The 23,153-nt window shown below is 38.0% G+C and overlaps 1 protein-coding gene across 1 annotated transcript in view; it reads left to right on the forward strand.

Moving 5' to 3' along the window:
• Window positions 1-23,153, forward strand: part of PPM1L (protein phosphatase, Mg2+/Mn2+ dependent 1L) — a 525,772-nt gene that overhangs the window by 340,996 nt on the left and 161,623 nt on the right. The window contains exon 2 of the mRNA XM_007948767.1: window positions 18,332-18,506. Coding sequence (XP_007946958.1) covers window positions 18,332-18,506 — 175 coding nt within the window. The remainder of the gene's footprint in view (window positions 1-18,331; window positions 18,507-23,153) is intronic.

Here is a 23,153-nt window from a genome sequence, read left to right on the forward strand (position 1 = left end):
GAAAGGGCTCATTGCACCTCTTCTGAATTTGCCATTCTGGTTATTGTTCCAGTACACCCACATTTTACAAATTTGGTTCTGTTCCAGTTTTGCTGCATTGGCTGTGACAGAACCAGTTCAAACCAGTTTGAAGCCCTTCATTTATCCCTGGCACAGAACATGGTGCCTGACACATTGTGTTGAGGACACTCAGTAAATGTTAATTGAAAGCAAATAGTCTTTGCCCATGACTGTGAGCCTGCTCATCTAGCCATTGTCTTGGAGTTGAAGTGGAGCCTGTAGGACTTGGGAAAGGATGTATTTTTCTCCCTAAGGTCCATGACCTATTTGCCCATTCAAATTTTAAAATGTGTCATTTTATATTTACACAGCAGGTGCATTTACTACTGAAATTATAGCTTTTCCATGCAATTAGATATCCCATTTCCTTCTTGCTTAAAAAAAATACCCTTTCAAATGCTGTATGCAAAGTTATACAACGTTGCAGGTGATGATGATTTTGCTTTCCCTTTTGCTACATTTGCTTCAACTCCCCAGGATTCAAAATTCCACTGGCAGTCACTACCACAAGTCAGGTAAAAGTTCTAACCGTGCCTGGAAGTGGCCAAGAGGAAATCACTATATTTTCAAGGTGCTCTGCCACAGGTCATTGTGTGTCCTGTTTCACACAGCTTGTTGAGATTTGCTTGATTGCCCACAAGCTGTTGGAAAAGGGTTCCAGGTGCTCAAGGTCAGTCCGTTTACTTCTGAAAGGCTGAGCAGATTGGCAATTTTATACGATAAAAAAAAAAAAAAAAGCCTGTGGCCCTTAGGGTAGATATAATGTGTGGAAATGTCACTGTATGAAGCCAGGTTTTTTTTATAATAATTAAAATACTTACTTTCCAAACTGAGTCCTGGGAGATGTAGAAGTATTGCAGTTGTGGAGAGTCTGGTACAATCTTCGATCAACAGTAGAATTCATTGGGTAGCATTTAAGAAATCCACATGCTTCGATAAAATTTGAGTCTCTAGAGGGTAGAATCTGGTGGTTTCACCCCTTAGTAAGCCAGTAATGATGCAGCAAGCATTAAAAAAGCAGACTCTAGGGTCTGACCTTAAAAAACTGGAATAATTAGATATGAAACAGGGAATTTTAAATAAGACATCCCTGCTATCCCCCTACCCACCCAGGTTATTCAGAGGCAGGTTGGTGGAGGACCGTTCTTGCAGAAATACTGATTAATTCCAGACACTGAATTTTATAGAAAAAAATTACTATTCTTATGCCCTTTCCATGTATGTGACTAGTAAGGCTTCATTGTAACCTAATTCGTGAATTGTAAACATGGATACTTAAAATGGGACTCAAGATATTGTATATGTGTGTTTTTCTGGGAAGAGGATCCATTGTTCTCATCAGATTTTTCAGTCAGTTTCAAAATTATGCAAAAATAAAACCAGCATATTAAGAACTACTTTCTTAGCATGACGTACAACAGGCTCTGATGCTGTCTTAACCAGCAGTTTTTACAGATTGTTGCCTGTGGTGTGGAAAAAGAGGTGATAATCAAGAAGAATAAAGTAGTATGTTTATGTACTCTGTGGCACAAGAGGGGCAAATGACAGAGTAATCAGAAGAAACGCAGTAAGACTGGTCCTTTTATCTTCATGGTCATTTAGGATTATCACTTACAGAATATATTGAGCTTGGTTTTTAGTCATCCATTTTCACACTCATTTCTTCTGGCATGCCCTTACTTGTACATAGACCAGGAGGCTGTCATTCAAACACAACAAGGGGATACTGCATGGTTTAAAATCAGGAAGGGAGTGTGTCAGGGTTGTATCCTTTCCCCATACTTACTCACTCTGTATGCTGAGCAAATAATCTCAGAAGCTGGATTATATGAAGAAGAACATGACATCAGGATTGGAGGAAGGAAAATTCATTAACAACCTGCAATATGCAGATGACACAACTTTGCTTGCTGAAAGTGAGGATGACTTGAAGCACTTACTGATGAAGATTAAAACTGCAGTCTGCAGTATGGATTACACCTGAACATAAAGAAAATAAAAATCCTCACAACTGGACCAATAAGCAGCATCACAATAATTGGAGAAAAGATTGAAGTTGTCAAGGATTTTGTATTACTTGGATCCACAATCAACACTAATGGAAGCAGCAGTCAAGGCATCAGATGACGTATTGCACTGGGCAAATCTTCTGCAAAAGACCTCTTTAAAGTGCTGAAGAGCAAAGACATCTCCTTGAAGACTAAGTTGTGCCTAACCCAAGCCATGGTATTTTTAGTCACTGCCTACTCATGTGAGAACTGGAGAATGAATAAGGAAGACCGAAGAAGAGTTGATGCTTTTGAGTTGTGGTGTTTGAGAAGAATACTGAAAGTACCATGGACTGCCAGAAGACCTAATAAATCTGTCCTGGAAGAAGTGCAGCCAGAATGCTTCTTGGAAGTGAGAATGGCCAGACTTCGTCTTACCTACTTGGGTCATGTTGTCAGTAGGCTACCATGCTTGGTAAAATGGAGGGTCAACGAAAAAGGGGAAGGCCCTCAATGAGGTGGATTGACACAGTGGCTACAACGATGGGATCAGGTATAGCCAGGATTTTGAGCCTGGTACAGGACTGGGTAGTGTTTCATTCTGTTGTACATAGGGTCACTATGAGTCAGAGACTAGTTGACAGTACCTAACAACACAAATGCCCACACAAAGTTAGGTGTAAGGGAAATCCACACATGTGAAAAAGTACCTGCCAGTTGTTTATAAGCTAATGGGGAGGCAAACAGGTAGCTAGAAGGAGACAATAGAAAATGGTTGAGAATCGTGAAACAGCTTTGAATGAAGCATGTTGTTGTTGTTATGTGCCGTTGAGTCGGACCCAACTCATTGCAACCCCTCCTTGGGTTTCCGAGTCAGTATCATTATGGAAATAGATTGTCCAACCTTCCTTCCAAGGAGTGGCTGGTAGGTTTGAACCACCAGCCTTCTGGTTAGCAGTCAAGTAGTACCTTAGACACTGAGCTACCAGGGCTCCCTTTGTTCTGGAGACTGCTTTTGCAATTTAGAAGAGGACTCTTATCTGCACAGGTGAAGCTTAAAACTTGTGCATGCAATAGATGTTACTGAATGCATTCTTTATTTACCTATGTGTGATACGCAGCAAATTAATTTTTCTTTGTTGGGTTAGCCTCAGTAAAGCTTTGATGATAGAACTTAAAGGTGGAGCCAGGGATGGAGAAGAGCAAATCAGATCTTCAAGCATTATACATTTTTGTGTTTTCCTCCTACTTTGGGTTAAATTGCTCAAGATTAAATTTCAAAGAGGACAATGTTTGTTGTTTCTGACTTTCATTTTCTTCATTTATACTCCATTCTCAGAAGTTTCCCTGTATATCTTTGTTGTTATTGTTGTTTGGTGCCATAGAGTCAGCTCTGACTCATAGCAACCTTCTGTTTAACATAAACACATAAATGTGAAGAGGGAAACCTTCCATGAGATGGACTGGTACAATACCCAAAGCATTGGGCTCAACCATACCAATGATCATGAAGATGGCACAGGACCAGACAACATTTCATTCTGTTATACATAAAGTCACTGGATGTCTTACCTGTTTAAAAAACTGATGGCAGTTGAGTTGATTCTGACTCATAGTGACCTTATAGGGTGGAGTAGAACTGCCCCGTAGGGTTTTCAAGGCTGTAATCTTTTGGGAAGTAGATTGTCAAGTCTTTTCTCCCACAAAGTTGCTGGTCGTGCCGTAGTCAACACAAAATACTCTAAACTTTACTACTTCTCATTCCTCCTCCCTCTCTACCCTTTGAATCCCGTTCCCTAATCAACTTTAATTGTCTACTAGGTAAAAACCTAATCAACTTGTCTACACTAATGTATTAATGACTAGACATTTCTTAGTGTAATACTTCCTTAAAATGTTTGCCTTTTAATAGAGGAAGAACTGGCAAAAACAAGATTGAAAGCTGTAATGATGAAATCCCAGGTATTAGAGATAGCCAAAAGGGAAAATGGTTTGGAAGCAGTAATCTTTTGGAAGGTTACTCACATCACAGCACACATGAGGCATTTACCAGCTCCCTACACAGAAAGACTGACCCTTCTCTACTCAACCCACTGCACATTCAAGGGGCCTAAATCTCAGATTGGTTTTAAAGGCACTTCTTGAAGTCATGTCAGGCTGGGGATACCAGCCCAACTAACACTGGCTTGGAGCTTCCCTGCTGTCCTGGCCAGGCATGCTCTCCGAAGGTGAGCCCTAAAAAAGGCTTGACTTGTAAGTGCAGAGCAGAATCCAAGTGAGCACTGGAGTTGTCTGGCACTGACTGCTCCTACATAAATGGCAGTTGCCAGCCAAGGGATATTTTGTCTGTGTTTTGACTGTCTCCCTGAGGGGCTTCTTTATTGTCATAGCTACAGAGTTCTTGATCATGAGTGTTTTATTCATTTATAACAGTTGGTCCCATTGGCTTCCTGGATCCCCAAGGGCATTTCAGTTAGCATTCTGCATGGAACTTTCTAAAGCACATTTGCATAGCACTCACCTAGAAGTACTATTTTCCCAGACTCCATAGCCCAAGATTCAGAAATGGAATGGGATTTTATCAATAATTAACCATATTTTCTTTGAAATATGAAACTTTTTTTCTCTGTTAACACATATTACTTTTTATTTTGCTATAGATCTGAAGTGTTCAGAATGTGGAACAATTTCTTATTCCTTTCTATAATGGCTGACAAGATAGGAATCCAACTATCACAAAAATTTAGAAGACTGCTTTGGCTGAGGGCTGTTTGTTTTCTCTACAGACTTATGAAAAAGTCTACTGGCAGGCTGTTTTTTTACATTGCCCTCTCTTGGGAGAATTTAGGTGTGTCTGTGTGCTTTTCAAAACACATAATTAAAGAAGGATCATGGAGCTGGTATAATCTCTTGCCCCGACTCCCTTAACCTTTTCCTGGAACATGTGGTAGTAATTGAGGGAAATAACCTCAACTTTTCTTCAAACTATAAACAGATATAGTTTTTATTTCTTTAGTCTTTGAATGTAGATTTTGACTGAAATAATAAGATTAGGAAATGTCTAAACAGTATTTTATACCTTGGGTAATTGAATCTTAACTACCATTAGAGAGTAAGATTTGAAGAAAGGAAGATTGTGTATATATAAAAAACAGTAACTGCCTAACACATAAATGATGGTTCGAAAGGAATATGGTTTTCAAAGAAGTTCAAGAGTGGTTTCTTCTTTCTGGGTTACCTTTTTCCTCTTCTCCACTTTGGTGAGCCTTTGCTTATTCATAAAATTAATGATCAAATGTTACTTCCTCTGAGAGGCCTTTTCTTACTGCCCTAGAGTTAGTCTTTTTTTTTTCCTCAAGGCTCAAAGAAGGTGCTCTGATGATGTAGTAGTTACAGCATTTGGCTGCTAATCTAAAAGTTAGTGGGTCAAACTCACTCTGCCTCCATGGGAGAAAAATGAAGCAATCTGCTTCTGTGAAAGATTTTCAGTCTGGAAGCCCTGTGGAGCAGTTCTACTCTGTCCTTAACAATCATTATGAGTCAGAATTGACTCATGGCAGTGGATTTTGGTTTAGCCTCAGAGACTCTTGCCACTCACCTCTTCAGCTTCGTGTAGCATCTGGTTGTGTGCAGACTTGTTGCCCAGTATTGCATTGTGAGCTCCATGCCTCATGCATCCTAATCTCCCTCAGTATTTACTTTCTATTTTGCAAGGGAGCTGTATCATTCATATATGTCGTGGCACTTTTTATGAAGCTAATAGAATTGATACTGTTTTACTTAATCCCATTCCATTTCTGAATCTTGGACTTTGGAGTTTGGGAAAACTTTACTTAAAATAATATCACTTTTTTTTTTCCTTTAGAGAAAGCAGACTACTCTTTATTAATAGCAAACCATAATTATATTATCTGAAAAATAAAGTTTTCCTCCACTTGAATTATTAGTAAAGAGACTTGAAAATCACAAAATTAAATTGAAGTCTAAGTACTTGTGTTTTAGGGATGAATGAGGACTAGAATGTTGAACCATGAAGTGGAAAGCAGCTCTCTGAAGTTCTTTTGGGTACAGGAAGTAGGACAGTTGTTCGGTGGGTAGGTATGTGGATAAAATTCATCAGAAAACATTCTAAGGAAATGATAGAGCTAATTATCGTTAGTTTCTTTCACTATTTTTTCTTTTAAAATGTATCCAATCAGTGTTCATAAAATATAAGCACAATCAAGCTTTTACCAGAACTCACAGAAACCCTGTAAACAAATGATGAAAAAGATGAGCATTAAATACTAAAAACTTCCGAGTTGGGCCAAAAGGAAAGGCAAAGAATAAAAAAAAAAAGTAGGAAGCAGTGAGTTCCGTGAAATTCTGGAAGGTGATTCTGTCCATTGAGACATTTTTTATAATAGTATTGATATAAGTTATTTTCATTGAACATCTTATTGTTGGAAAATATACCAGGCTATTTTCAGCTAGAAACTGGGCACTAAAATAATCAACTTCAGTTTGAAACTTGTAACTTAAAAAGTATGATTTCTTGATGTTTCTATTATATGTCTATTATGAGATAGGAGGTCAGTCCCTGAAAATTTCAGTCTTATTGGTAACACAATGTTTTTAAACCAATAAAAGAATGATAAGAAGAATATATTCCAGGGGCTAAGCCTGTTGTACAAAGGAGCTCTGATGGTGCAGTAGTTGAAGCATTTGGTTGGGGGTTTGAACCTGCCAGCCACTCTGCAGGAAAAAAATCAGTCAGTCTACTTCAGTAGAGATTCACAGCCTTGAAAACCCTGTGGGTCACTGTTCTGGTTACCTAGTGCCTCTCTGACAGGAATATACCACAAATGGGATAGCTTCCCCAAACAGGAGTTTATTCTTACAATTTAGAGGCTTTAAGTCCGAGTTCAAAGTACCAGGCTCTAGGGGCTGGGTGAAAGCCCCTCAGCCTTGGGCTTCATTCAGCTCTGCCTCTTGCTCCTGGCCCACTGAAGCTAGAGGCTTTTCTTCACTTAGCTGCTGGCTGCTGAGGCTGCCAAGCCCAAGGAAAGGGCACAGTCCCGATATTACCAAATCACACGGCAGGCCTTTAATTCAAATCCATTTTAAGTCCCATGATTGGCAGAGCATGGCAGGCTTCCGAACAACGACACAGCTATATGCAGGGTTCAAGGTGCCATAAGCTGGAGACCATGCCCAAAGCTGCCGCTTATATACGGGAAGCAGACCACAAACCTAAAGCAGCTACTCAGCTGCTTGTGGTAGATTTCACAGTGGAGGTGATTGCCAGTCTCATCATGGGGAATAACTACCACCAGCTGCCCAGCCACTCAACCAGGCCCAGCCGAACTGACACACAAACATAACCTCTACAATCACTATGAGTCAGAATGGACTTGATGGCAGTGAGTTTGGTTTGGTTTTGGAAGCTTGTAGTACAGGAGGTAATATGTCTCAAAAGAGAGAGTCATAGTTTGGAGTGATAGAAATGACCACAAAAGGCATTGTCTTCTTTTTTCAAAAAATTGTTGCTTATCTATATGTCTGTCTGTCTATTATTCTTTTCTGTTACAAAACCTACTTGCTTCAGCACTGAGTGCATAACCAAGGATAAATTACTTAACAAGCTCTCTAAATCTTTGTTTCCTTATCTATTAAAATCTACTAGTGCTGCTGTGAGGATTAAATAAGCTAACGTATGTAATGCATTCGGCACAGCACTTGGCACATAGAAAGTGCTCAGTTTTTCTATTTTTATTTTAGAAAATTAATAAAATACAGAAAATGGTGAGAGGAAAATTACCTATATTTTTACTACTCTGAGATGACTAATGATACATATTAATATAATTCAGCCAGTTTTTTCTCATATACGTAGTGTAAAAACTGCTTTGTAACCTGCTTTTTAGTTTGAACACTTTCCCACATAATTTAACATTCTTTCATAATATGATTTTTAATGGTTGCATTGTATTCCATGCATGGATATCACATAATTTAATCAACCATTGTTCAGCTGCTACACATAGTTTTATTGTCATGAATAATAATTTGATAAGCATGTTTACATGTTGCGTTTTTGTACTCATCTTTAATTTTTCCTTAAGATAAATTCCTAGAAAGATAACAAATTTTGGAGTTTTGTTACATTTTCATTTGCTCTCCAAAAAGATTGTCCACTATTTACCCGCAAGATATAATACTAGTTTTCCTTTTCCTGCAGGCTTTTACTTATCTCTTTTAACACCAGTTCTATTTCAGGGCATCTTAAACTCAGCTCCAAGCACATTCTTCCCCAAACAAGATTTGACGGTTTATTTCACTCCTTAAGATGTTACAGTTGTTTCCTGTTACTAATTGATACAAATCAGAATTCCTTGGTTTAACAAGGAATTAAGACTTCTCCACCTGCCAGCTCTCTCATACCCAAATTTTATCATCTTCATTTCATATCATTTCTACATATGAACTGACACTACTTGTCTTGGTTCTCTAGTACTGCTGTAACAGACATACCGCAAGTGAATGGCTTTAACAAACCAGGACTTAACTCTCTTACAGTTTAGGAGGCTAGACATCTGAGTTCAAAGTGCTGGCTCAAGGGGCTGGGTGAAGAGCCCTTGGACCTTGGATTTCAGCTCTACCTCCTGTTCCAGGCCCACTAGACCTGGAGGCTTTTTCTAACTCATGCAGCTGCTGATGGACCCAAAATTAACAGGTTAAATGGCACAATCCCAAGATGAGCAGGTAACATGGAAGACGATTGGTTCAAGTCCAGGAATAGTCAGTCCCAAGATCAGCAGGCAACATGGCAGGCCAAGACTCAGCCAAATGCAGGGTTCAGGTATGCCCAAAGCTCTAAACCTTTCTCAGAGCTTCTCCTTAAATCCTGGAAGCAGGCCACACCCTGAAGGCAACTACTTAGCTACTCGTAGCAGATTCCACCCTGAAGGTGATTACAATCCCATCATAAGGAATAACCACATCCAGCTGTCCAGCCACTCAAAACCACAGCCCAGCCAAGCTGACATACAACCTTAACTACCACGCTACTTGCTAGATTGCTTTTCTTTCCTCTAGTAAGTGCCTCTTACTTCAACTCTTTAGATTCCACCAGAATGATTTCCTAATTCTTTTCTATGTCCCTCTGAAATCTTAATTTTTCTCCCTAGAGGCCTCTCAACACTTGATACATGTCTTACGCTAAGTAAATATATTAATACATCTCAAGATTATTGAATATGCATGCTTATTTTTATGTTGTTTTATAAAATGTACTTGCCCAGTATTTCATGTATGTGTGTTTTTTGTATGTTAAAGCTGTAGGTTCCTTTATGGTAGAGGTTTGTTCCCCCTACAGTGTCAAGTCTGATGTGCTTTGCTCAGCACACACTCAATACATTATAATTAACTTGCTGACAGATTTCTTTTGTTTTTTGATGAATTGTGGAGCATTTAGCAGATTTCAAAATGTGCTTTTGCCTCTCACCTTTCAAATTATTCATATGTGTTGATTATTTCTTAAAGAACATACCACTATAATGTAAGTAGTTTTTTATTCTCTTATGGTTTTGGAGGCTAGAAATCTGAGTTTGAAGTGCCAGCTCTAGGGGTGGAGGCCCTTTGACCTTGGGCTTTAGCTCTGCCTCTTGCTCCTGGCCCACTGAAGCTGGAGGTTTTTCTTAACTCAATCAGCTGCTGTTGCTGAGGCTGACAAATCCAAAGCCAACAAATAAAATAGCACAGTCCCAAGATTATCAAGCAACACAGCAGGCCACTAGTTCAAGTCCAGAAACAGTCCCAAGATTGGCAGGCAATGTGGCAGGCTGCTGGATGAAGATTCGGCTACATATAGGCACCAAGCATGCCAAAAAGCTGGAGACTTTTCTCAAAGCATCTTCTTGTATACTGGAAGCAGCCCACATTCCTAAGGCAGCTACTCAGCTGCCATGGAGCTGACTACCAGTCTCATTATAAGGAATAACTTCCTCCAGCTGCCCAGCTACTCAAAAGCAGGTCCAGCCAAGATGACACACAATCTTAACTACCACAAGGTCCCTAGCAGGATTAAGCCCCATTGCACAGAAGTGATTACCTTCATAATGGATCATTAGATCAGCTATTTCTGCTTCCTTGTTTTACTATTTTCAGTTCCCCTTTCCTGTTCTTCGGGATTACTTCCAAAAATAAACTCCCTGCATGCAAATCTTGATCTCAACAGCTGCTCTTTGGGAGAGAATTCATCTAAGATGAGAAGTGCCTGGAAAGATTTATTTCAATAAGTTTGTAACTGGTTATGGTCACATTGAAAATAGTTACTAACAAAACTTTATCTTAATAAAAGAGAAACATTATGAACAGTGCCAGTTTTTAATGTTTAAACAACTTCTCTTCTTCTAACTTTTATTTCTCACTCACTGCCATCGAGTTGATCCGACTCATAGTGACCCCTCCTTGGGTTTCCAAGGCAGTATCTCTATGGAAGTAGATTGTCCAGTCTTCCTTCCAAGGTGTGGCTGGTGGGTTTGAACTGCCAGCCTTCTGGTTAGCAGTTAAATGGCAAACTCTCTTGTTTTCTGGCTGGCAGGGATTTGAAGCAGAGAAGAGTATAGTTCTAAAGGAATAGCAAGAGGGAGTTTTGTGTTAATGGAACAGTTCCATATCCTAATTGTGGTGGTGCTACATCAATGAAAACATGTGTTGAAATTCGTAGAACTGTGTGTTTTAAAAAAGGCATTTTTACCTTATATTCATGTTAAATATTTAAAGCCTCTTTTCTTTCTTAAATTCTGGAGCAAAAAGAATCTTCCATTCCTGTTTTATTCAGTCCTGTAAAGTTCAATTAGTTAATAAATATATGAACAGTTACTGAATGCCAGGTGCTGGGGATATATTAATAATAACTCACATTACCTCATTTCATCCTCATAATATCCTGTGAAGTAGATATTATCATCATCTCATTATAAGGATGAAAAAAATGAGACACAAAAAGATATGTAACTTGCCCAAGATCACTCAGCTAGTTAATGCTTCTCAGAAAGCTCTCTCTGGTTATATACTGTGGAGAACAGACTAGAGGAGTAAGACTGGAGGCAGAGAACCAGTTAAGGAAAGTGGAAGCTATGCCAGTAACCCAGGTGCCAGAAGATGCTGATCTGCATTGAGTTAGTAGTAATAGAGATGGACAGAAAAGGATAGTCAGGAGACATTTAGGAGATAGAATCAACAAGGCTTTATAATTAATTGGATATGGAAGATAAGAAAGAGAAAGAGAAAAAGAAGTCAGTAATGACATCCATATTTCTGACTTAGGTAACTGACTAGATGGTGGTACTATTCCCTGAAATGGGAAACATAAGAATTAGAAAAGATTTGGAGTATGGGGGCCATCATGAGTTCTGTTATGAACTTGTCAAAATTTGTTAGGTTTGTGGTGCCAAGGACCAACCAAAATGTTTAGTGCACAGAAATTTGGAAATTATTTAGTACAGTATTATACTGTTTGAACTCATCAAAGTATCTCTGTTCAGTCAAATACATCTTTTTTTTATAAAATTATATGCAATTTACTTAATTAACATGACTATGTGTTTTCATACAGTTGGAACCCAACTCTAAGACCCTCATAGTTAGTTTGGTTATTTTCAGAAGCTTCCTAATTAAAAATAAAATAAACACCCTAAACTACATCCATAGCAGCTTTTTTGAGAGTATGAAAATGTTTAATTGCTTTCTAATATGCTTGAATAAAGACACAATAGATGCATGTAATATATGCATTTATACATATAATACCAAAACCAGACTCGCTACCATCGAATTTAATCCGACTCGTAGTGACCCGTCCTTGGGTTTCCGAGGTGGTATCTCTACAGAAGTAGATTGCCCAGTCTTCCTTCCAAGGATGTATAGTTACATAACAAAATGGTATATACCAAATTATATTATTGCTTGCATACCATAATGTTGTGTTTGAAGATTGATACACTTTTTATCAACAGGAATTGTGCCCTTTCCTAAATTTTGAGAATTATTAGATAATTGAAAATCGACTCAACATATTTAAAATAAAGCTTATTGTAATACACATATTAAAATTGATCTTTTAAACATTAAAAACATGAAACACATTATAAAATTCTCAGGAATAAACCAAGTAAGAAATATGTAAAGAGTGTAGGAGAATGTGTGTGTGTGTGTGTAGAACAATATAAAGGATGTAAATGAAAACACATATGTGCCATATCTCTGAATGGAAATTTCAATATTGTAAAAATGTCAGTTCTACCCAAATGAATCAGTAAATTCAATGTAATCTCAAACAAAATCCTAGGAGGATTATTATGGAAAGTAGGCTCTCTTATATATACTGTTGGTGAAAATAGATTACTGTAGCCTTTCTGAAGAGCAGTATGCTGGATCTATCAAATTTTAAATGTATATACATATTTATTATCAGTTCTAGGATTGAACAAATTCATTTGGGCTAATTCATGTTAACTAATGTCATCAGCATCTTAATTATATAAATTTAGATTCCCAGTTGTTAATTAACAACCAAAAATGTAACTATCAGACAGAACTCACCTTCCCATGGAACTGGCCAATGTTTCTCTGTACAAACTATATTAGAAGATTATTTATTAAGCCTAGAATAAGAAAAAAAATGATTATTGGTTATTATCATTCTCATTGCCGTCAACTTGATTCATCTTGACTCATAGCAACCCCTCATTGGGTTTCCGAGGCAGTGTTTCTATCGAAGTAGATTGCCTAATCTTCCTTCCAAGGAGTGACTGGTGGGTTTGAACTGCCTTAGGGACTACGCCACCAGAGCTCCCTTATCATTATCATTGTTTATAAAAATAAGAAGGAGTCCTTACTTTGTCTCAAGCACTGACATGTGATTTCAAGATCTGATAATCTTGAATTCACCCATATCCATAATAGAAACATACCTGTCAGGCAAAGCAGATATAGCTGTTTGGAAACTCCCTCTTTACAGACTCCTTGTTTGATCACTGCCAGCATTTGCTCCACTGATGTGCCTTAGTTTTCCATGTTCCATTCCTGAAGAGTCCCTGTTCTGGTTGATGCTTTGTTTCTTTTTTTCTTTTGCAATACCAACATGCACAAAGAAGTATATAGAATAACTCAGTAAACACAAAATACCCACTGCCAAGCATACATATAAAATATTCACAATACATTTAGAGTTCTTTTCATCTATCAGGTGTGAAATTTGATTTTACCCTACTTACAAGCTAGCAAATCACCCTGCTACTCTTATGGTGACTGTCTTCAACAGAGACACAAGAGTGTATTATTCATGGGACAGCAGCAACATTAGCATCTTGTTTCTGTTCTCCTCATCCCCACATCCACTGGGGACAATTGGAGGGCCCCAGATGTATGATGTGCATGTGCAGACAATGGCCTCATGTCCCAGCTGAGGAACACTGAACTTGAGGAACTCACTGTTCATAGCAAGAAATAAGCAAGACGCTTTTAGTCCCCAAGGAAGTTCCTACTTCATTTCTTAAGGTTGCGTGCTGCACTCACAACACTGAGAAATTGTTTGGATAACAAGTGCTTGAGGCATTCCTGCATGCTCAACAGTAATGTGCAGGGAGGCTCAGGGTACATGTCGAATTGCCTCTACCAGTACCTTTGTGGAGCTATTCTGTCTGTAAGTGACTTTATAGATCTCTATTCTGTTGAGTGTTTACTTCATTTTGTAAGGATAAAAATACAACTTGATTTTGAGAGAATGGCTGTTCCCGTGGAACAGGCTTTTTGGCATGGACTTGTGTCTTTATGATTGGTATAGAGTTAGTCAGCCTGATAGTTTCGAATAGTACAGATAGATCTTCAGAATTGGGCATAACGTATCTCGACATTCTTGGAAAGGACAGATGTTTGTTTACAAGTGAGTATCACACATAAACCCAAAAGTGCATGGGGTGAAATCGTCATACAGAGAAGTGAGACTAATGAAGAAAAACAGGCAGGAATAGAGAAGATCAAGTGTATCATAGAGAGGGAGATATTAAATAAAGCTTCAAATACAACTTTGTATATGAATTACATAATTTCAATTTTGGCACGTGGATGATGATTTAGATTTGAGCTATTTACATCCTTAAAACAATGGCACCAATGATAATTAAATACCAATGGTAGTTCTTTTTGCCATTAGAAAACCAGACTTTTGCTCTCTATTTGAAGCCATGAAAAGGAGCTCTGATTGTAGACTATCCTCAAAGAACTATGAACTGTCAATAATTTTTCTCCAAAGCTACCTCAAAGTATCTGATTCTTGGATACAGTCAAGATACTGAGCTTCCGTGGTACAAAATGCAAGCCATATGCTGAGGAACATGATGATATGTAAGATACAATCCTTATTTCAGCCAAACTGGGGAATTTAAATACCCATACAAATAATTGAAAGATGGTTGGGTACTAAGAGATATGAAAATAAGGTGTTCACCAGGACATTAGGTGTTCACCAGGAGCTCTGGTGGTGTAGTGCTATTAGGTGTTCACCAGGAGCTCTGGTGGTGTAGTGCCTAAGGCATTTGACTGCTAACCAGAAGGCTGGTGGTTCAAACCCACCAGCCATTCCTTGGAAGGAAGGTTGGCCAATCTACTTCCATGGAGATACTGCCTTGGAAACCCAAGGAGGGGTCTCTATGAGTCGAAAACAACTCGACAGCAATGAGTTTGGTTTTTTTTTTTTTTCAGTTTTAATAGGTGTTCATAGAATTCACATTAACCATTACTGATAGAGTATATTGTATTTGAGCCAAACTTTAAAAGATATGAAAGATTGGCCCAAACCAATAAATAATCTAGTTTCACTCAAGGTTATTATGAAGTTACAGACTACTAAGTGCATGAATTGCTCAGAAAAATATAAAGTACTGTACAAATGCAAAAGACTGATAATGGTAATGATAATAACATTATTATTTCTGAAATGGTTAGGTTATAAAAATGTGCATTTTAGGATTTATACTTCCAGTAGTGTTTAAAATACAGATAAATATCATTATATTTTTAATCTTGTTTTTATGTGAATCCAAGTGAAATTCTAAAATTTAAATTGCTCTTTGTATTACCTTACTTAGGGAGTAATTCCAGTCTTGGTTAATAATATGGCAGCCTGTGTTTGAACACAGGGTCATGCTTGAACATAAGGCCCCCACTGCCAGTTGAATACATTAGAGCATAGCCTCAGTGTGAAGGTGGTGTTTTGAAATATCTTGACAGAATCTAATATTTTGCCTAGAGTTGTTTCCTCTGGTTCCTCTTAAGAATTTCCTCCCTATGGGGGAGGGGGATCTATACATGAAGTTACATTATTTAAGAAATGAAATTCCAAAATCTAACTCCAATATAATCAATGATACAGGCACTGCTCAAAGGTCTGTATCATGATTTTAATTAAAAAAAAGTAAATTTAATTTCAAACATAATCAATGGGCAGAATTGGGAGGAAGCAATGGAATGCTTTTGGTAATATAGAGTACATCACCTTTTGTAAAATGTGAATTATGGAACCATTTCCTGTACCTCATGGGTATTTCCAATGGGGGGGAAAACAGTAAAGACAGTTATGCTGAATAGCAAGATTGTTGTTGTTGTTGTTATGTGCCGTCGAGTCGGCCCCGACTCCTTGGGTTTCCGAGGCAGTATCACTACGGAAGTAGGATTGCCCAACCTTCCTTCCGAGGAGTGGAAGGTTGGGCAATCCTACTTCCGTAGTGATACTGCCTCGGAAACCCAAGGAGGGGTCGCTAGAATAGCAAGATAGAGTGAATTTAAAAAGAGTCGATCTGTAATGTATCTCTTCATTTTCCAGTCAGTAAAAAAAAAATATTATTAAGCTCTAGAATTAAATATGTTGTGCTAATGTGCTGAGTCCATTTACATTTCATGGAATAATTTTATTTGTTCTGCACTAGATGGCTGGCAGAGAAATTGAACAATGCTTGGTGATAAATATTTTAAAGTTCCAATTTAATCATCAGTTGATTTAGGAAATCTAAATGTAAACCTAAAAATAAAAAGTGCCATGTGCTATATCTGGCTATTCTAAGGATGAAATTAACCTTCCCCCACACCTTCCCCAGTGGGCTTCTCCTGGAAAATCAGTTGTCATTGTTCTGGCAAGTTTCTTTCATCCTAAACTTTGCTAACATTTAAAAGGAAAACTGTCAAGGCTACAGAGAAACATTTTAAAGATTATTTTCTTTTAATTATAATGAGTTAATAACAATAGCAAAATGTGGAATATAGAAAGTGAGTATCTTTCACAGTTGGGGTATAGTGTTCCATATCTTCTTCTATGCATATATGATAATAATAAATATAGTATCTACATATGTGTTCTTTTTACATAAAAAGGATATACTGTCTCTGGTATTCTGTAATCTTGTTTTTTACCTTAACAATCCATCATGGACATCCTTCCTTAGATCTAGACCCATGTTTGTTGATGAGCATGTACTATATATATGATGTCTCTCTGTGTGTATGTTTAACTTAAACAATTAAAATTATTCAGTGAAGCCTGGAATTATACAGTGAGAGCTGGACCTCAACAGGACTGCCTTCTTTTTCTGGATCTCTCAAGTTTTCCACCTTTTACAGGGTGCAGTGTTTCCACTTTTCTGTTGCTCTCTCTTAGTAGAAAATTTAAGTTTTCTTTCTCTGACAGATTTCTGCCTTACATAGGTTTGACTTTTTCAGGTTTTACTGTACACCTAAAAGCTGTACAGGGTCTTTAAAGAAATCTAAACAATATAGACATGTCTTCATCTTTTTCTAGACTCATGCCCCAGAGGTGATCTTTTTTAACACTTTCTTTTATTTCATTTTTCTAGGGGCTATGAGTATAATTTTAAACAATATATATATGCCTCCATGTATTGGTGTATCAACTAGGTAGTATTCAGGTGAAATAAAGGAGCTCTGGTGGCATAGGGCCTAAGGCATTTGACTGCTAACCAGAAGGTTGGCAGTTCAAACCCACTAGCCACTCCATGGAAGGAAGACTAGGCAATCTACTTCCATAAAGATTTACCACCTCAGAAATCCAAAGGGGGTTGCTATGAGTTAGAATTGAGTCAGTGGCAGTGAGTTTGGTTTGTTTGTTTGTTTGTTTCAGGTGAGGTAACACTGCACTGCAAGGAAATACAACACTCTTGACATTCTCCAGAGATATGTTTTAAGGATTCCAGAATTCCCCTGATTCACTCATCCATTCTCCCTTAGAATTCATTAAAGCTGTGATTCTCAGTGGGAGGGAGAAGAGTATGCTACCTCCCCAACCCACCAGAACATACCAGAATCCTTGGGAAGGTCTTTTTCAAAATACACATGCCTTCTTTCCTACCTCTAAGTGGTTGAAGATCACTGCATGTAATTTCAGATGTTGGTAACTGGGAATGTGTTGTGTACATAGGAGTCCCTGGGTGGGGCAGACAGTTAAGCACTTGTCTACTAACTGAAAAGTTGGTGGTTCTAATCCACCCAGAAACACCTAAGAAGAAAGTCCTGGCTATGTGAAAGATCACAGCCTTGACGACCCTATGGAGTAGTTCTTCTCTGAAACACATTGGGTCACCATGAATCAGAATTGACTGGACAGTACCTAGCTGGTGGTGGTGTACATAGAGTAAAGCTAGGAAAAAAGTTAAGGGTAATATGTATAAAGGCCAAGATATTTAAGTGGCAAACTTCTTTTTTCAGGTTGAGGAGCATGAATCTCTTCAGTTTTTGTTACTTTCATGATCAGCACTAGTAGAGCCCTCCTTTCTATTTACCTCAGGAAAGTTCCTTCATAAATATTAGTGCAAGAACAGGAAATCAAAGTAGGGGTGTGCATGCTGTAGCCTGGGTTTGCTCACTTTGGAGATGAGGGACTAACTTCTGCATTCAAGATTAAGGGCAAATCAAATTTGCTGAACAAAATTGCTGTCAGAGTCTACCGAGTTCACTCGAATAGCTGAAATTCTGACTACTAACTCTGTGAATGCCAAACCACATCCCTCATCTTTTATACTTTTCAACCTGGTAGAAAACTCTGAGAGGTCTGTGATTCTATATATTTGGAGAGCCACATGACTGGATACAGTGGAGTCTAAAAATGACAATGACAAGGACATACTTGTCAGGAGGGTTGGCTCTGCAGTGCTTTCAGTTCTGTCTACAGCACCTGAGGGTGAGCAAAAAGCCTGAGTACTGATGGAGTTCTCTGCCTGTTTTATCTGCAGACTGCAGCTGAATATGTAAAATCTCGACTCCCAGAGGCCCTGAAACAGCATCTTCAGGACTACGAGAAGGACAAAGAAAATAGTGTATTGTCTTACCAAACCATCCTTGAACAGCAGATTCTATCAATTGACCGAGAAATGCTGGAAAAATTGACTGTGTCCTATGATGAAGCAGGTATGTTTGTCATGCATACACACACTACATTTTTTTTTTTTTTTTTTTTCTCCTTGTAGAAATTTCCTTATAGATCTTGGTAAAATTTAGACTCTTTTCTGAAGTAGCATGTTAAGGACAAACTGGATTCCAAGTTATATAGCCTGGATTAAATATAAGTTTCTTCTTTACAGTTTTAGTATTGAACCTCATCAGGTGATTCCTAAAACTGCCTCTTAAATATCAAATCCCCTTTAAACTTTTGCTCTTTTTGACGTGGAATTTTTCTGGCCTTTAGTCAGCCATGCACTCCTATCGATCTCATCTTTTAAAATGTCACATCAATTTAGGATACCAGCTGAAAACGTGTACTCTGGTAGTCCAAGAACTGTTATTCAAGTACTTTGTTAAAAATCTCAGAAATTGTCTTTTCTACAGACATGCTTTTTTTTCTTCTTCTTGAAGTTGCAGCTGAACTCTGACTTTGTTTTCCTTTGGCTCCTCAGATAAGTCCTAGCCCCTCATACCATACCAGAGACTTCAGTTATATTGCCTCCTATAGATTCATTCCATCCAAGGGAGCTTACTAATGAAACATGGATAGGCCATAGAAAACACTATTTTCCTCCATTTCATAGTCTGTCAGCTAAAACCAAAATTTAATGAGACCAGTATTATATTACTTGAAATTATTATACTCTTTAATCAAATATACTCATTTAGCAGAAATATCCTTGTGGAAATTACCATATGAAAAAAAAATGGAAACAAGTACAAGAAAATTGTTTCTAATGATCAAATGTTACTAGTATTGATCCCTGTTTTAATACTGGAAACTTCCATTTTTATTTCCACAAGGAAGTTGTTAGCATGTATCCTGTTTCTCCCATCATAATATAAACAGTCTCAAGGAGGACATTCTTAACATTTGATTTTAAGCTTGACTGGCAAACATAAGAGTTGAGGAGAAAAAGCTGCATCTGCCTAACCACTAATGCAGTTGTTCTAGTTACTTCACAGGCCCATTTGCATTCTACCCAGCGCCCCTCATACTTCCTATTCAGACAGGACTCACATTTCCACCTTGCCCGGAACAGCAGCCTCAGTACACTCTCTGGTTCTCTTTACTTCATTAAATTTCCAGACACAATGGCTTTCTTCTACCTGGTCTCTGTGTTTGTTTTGCTTGTTTTTAATATTGTTCTCTTTGGAATTCTCATTCGTTGCCGCTCTCTTCCCTCATGGACTAAAGTAAGGTTGAGATCAGTCCCAATCAAAGTAATATTAAATAATCATAGCATCTTAGAGATTAAAGAACTCATATAATCCACCTACTCACTGCCCCCATAATCATTTTATGGTGAGGAAATTAAGACCCATAGACTTGACCAAAATAACACAGCTACTTAGTGGGAGGGCTGGGATCCCGATCTCCTAATTACTAATCAAGCTGGGCTTTCAGTACACTAATCCAGGTAATTCACTGAGGAAGCAATTGTTGAATGCATAGCAACAATGCATAGGCAATTGGGGGGAAAAAAGGAAGGGCATTGGAAATGTAGGGAGGATTCTGAGATGTAGAAAACATAGATCTTGCTTTAGGTCTCACTGGGGAGCTAAAACATGCCTGACCTTGGGAGAAATATTCCAGTGGGACTTGGGAACAAGTGAACCCCATTATATCTACAAGCTATTAAAATTAAACTGAAAGAACAGAGAGCAAAGGAATTGTGAATGTGGATCGTGTTTTCCATGGAATTTTTTCAGAGAAGGCATTATTTAAACCCTGAAGGACAAATGATGAATGTGGATTTGTGAAGAAAAGAACACATTCTATGTGGCTGAAGGGGCACAAGTGGATATTAAGGTGGAAGTGAACATGAGCTGCTCAGTTTTTCCTTCTTCAGGAGTAATTTCCTATTCATTCACACTGTTGTTGATCAATTACTAATTTGTACGACCACCACCACCATCACCACTAGCTGCTATCAAGTTGACTCCAGCTCATAGTGACCTAGTGTGTGTCAGAGTAGAACTGTGCTCCATCAGGTTTTCAATGGATGAGTTTTTTGGAAGTAGATCACCACGCCTTTCTCCCAAGGTGCTTCTGCATGGACTGAAACCTCCAGCCTCTTGATTAGCAGCTGAGCTCCTTAACTGTTTTCATCACTCGGGGATTCCTACTAATGTATACTTATGTGTGACCTTTCGGGGTGAATACTTGGGCATGGATTAATATATCAGTAAACACTGCAGCATGAAACAGTGGAAATAACCACAGGTTTGAGAGTTAGAGGATCTAAATTCCAGACCTTCCCTTCTTACCTTAATATTGGCACAATGTTGAGCAAATTAGCTTCTTTGTGGCTCTGGTTTTTCATCTATAAATTGGACTAATAATATTTCATAGGGTTGTTATGATAATAAAATATGATACTTGAGGAAGTGCTTAAAAATCATATTCTAAATGCTAATTAATGCTGCTAATGCTGAATGAGAACAGATCTCAATCTTGTTTCCCTGTGGGACCAGCATAAAGTACTCTTAAAGAGTCTGTTCTTGGCATGCAGTGTATGGAGAGGCAGAGGGAAATTTTAAAAGATGATCTCTAGAAATTTTGAGAAGTAAAGCAACATCTTATGTTAAACCATCCACTGTGGATTCCGTTTGCTCTTGATCATCCTTGCATCAGGTGACTCAAGGTAGTAGATTTGATGGGGTCCATGTGTGTAAGAATGATTGCGGGTCATTGTGTATTGTGAAATCAGAAGGTCACTGCCTCCTTTTCTATACTCACTTATAAGTGATTGCAGTTAAAAATGAAGTAGAAACATAAAAAGATACTGCTGTTTAATTGAAAAATATTTGCAAATAATACAGGAGAATTGGGATCAGAGATTAATATATTCTCCAGTACCTTCAGAGATAAACATCCTATAATAAGACAGTATACTAAGGAGCTCTGGTGGCACAGTGCCTAAGGCATTTGAGTACTAATTAGAAGGCTGGCAGTTCAAACTCACCAGTGACTCTGCAAAAGAAAAACAGGGGCATCTACTTCTGTAAATATTTGATGCCTTGGGTATTTGCATAGGGAGATAGCTCAGAGGGCGGAAGTGCATGGGAGGGAAGGACACAGGGAAGAGGTAACTACAGGGAGGAAGTGGGAAGAGAGCTGTTACATTGTGAGGAATTGCAGTCAATGTCATGAAACAAAATGTGTATGAACTGCTGTATGGAAAATGAATTTGCTCTGTAAACTCTCACCCAAATCATAATAATTTTTTTTTTAAAAAAAGATTAAAAACAAATTAACCTTTCTAGAGACTGGTAGCATAGTGTGTAAGGCATTTGACTGCTAACCAGAAGGCTGACTGTTCAAACCCAGCAGCCACTCCTTGGAAGGAAGGTTGGGAAATCTACTTCCGTAGTGACACGGCCTCAGAAACTCAAGAAAGGGTCACTATGAGTCAGATCCGACGGATGGCAGTGAGCTAGAGACTCATAGCTCCTATCTAGTCTCTAGAAACGTTCATTTGTTTTTAATGCTCAGAAACCAAACCAAACCCACTGTCAGTTGAGCCAATTCGGACTCATACTAAACCTATAGGATAGAGTAGACACTCTCCCATAGGGTTTCTAAGGCTGTAATCTTTACAAAATGAGACTGCCTCATCTTTCTCCTGCAGAGCAGCTGGTGGATTCAAACTGCTGATCTTTTGGTTAGCAACAGAATGCTTTAACCACTGTGCCACCAAGGCTGCTGCTTTAATGTTCAACCACTGATAAAGCAGCTTGAGTGATTTAGTGACAATTACCACTATCCATGGCTTCTAAACTAATTAATAGGAAAAAAATCTTTATATACTTGTCTGAAAACATTATCTGAAAATTTTTTCTCTCTCCTTTTTCCCTACCTCTCCCTCTCTCTGTGTCCTCTCTTCTCTTTTAAATATAAATAATCTTAATGTTTTACCCATCTAGAATTCAGTTATCCAGCAACCTGCCATATCTGAAATTCAGCAAAGAAATGGGGAGTAAGCAAAAGCCATGTGTGTGTGCAACCAAACCATGTCACAGAATTTATGGATAAGTCCATAAAATGGAGACTTGATTTTCTCACTTAGAATCTATATACCTTTATTTTATATTGTTCTGACCACTTAGGTTATATTTTCCAGTGCGATTTTTTTGTTTGTTTGTTTTAAAATTCTTTTTCTAACCTTAAGAGTATTATACCTTCATTACAGAAATAAGTAGAACATTATAGTAAGGGAATGATAATTATTGGTAATCCTATCATTGTAAACATTTTGATATATTTCCTTCACTGAAGCATTTTTAAAATGTAGTTGATATCATGCAGTTATATATCTTGCTTTTTTTCACTTCATATTATCACATAAATACTTCCTCATTTTATTAAAACTTCTCCATGAGAGGATAACTCTAATGCCTGCTAATAATATTCTCCTACATTAGACATTTAAGGTTTTTGTTTTTGTTATTATGAATGAGGCTGCAATTAATAACTTTATTCTGCTGTTTGTGCATTTTTCTTCATTTGATATTACTTTATAGAATGTTGTTGTTGTTGTTGTTGTTAAGTGCCGTCGAGTCATTTCCGACTCATAGCGACCCCATGCACAGCAGAACGAAACACTGCCC

This window comes from Orycteropus afer, unplaced genomic scaffold (genome assembly GCF_000298275.1).
Source record: "Orycteropus afer afer isolate SDZICR_OR568_19922 unplaced genomic scaffold, OryAfe1.0 scaffold00223, whole genome shotgun sequence".
In the NCBI taxonomy this organism is placed as follows: Eukaryota; Metazoa; Chordata; class Mammalia; order Tubulidentata; family Orycteropodidae; genus Orycteropus; species Orycteropus afer.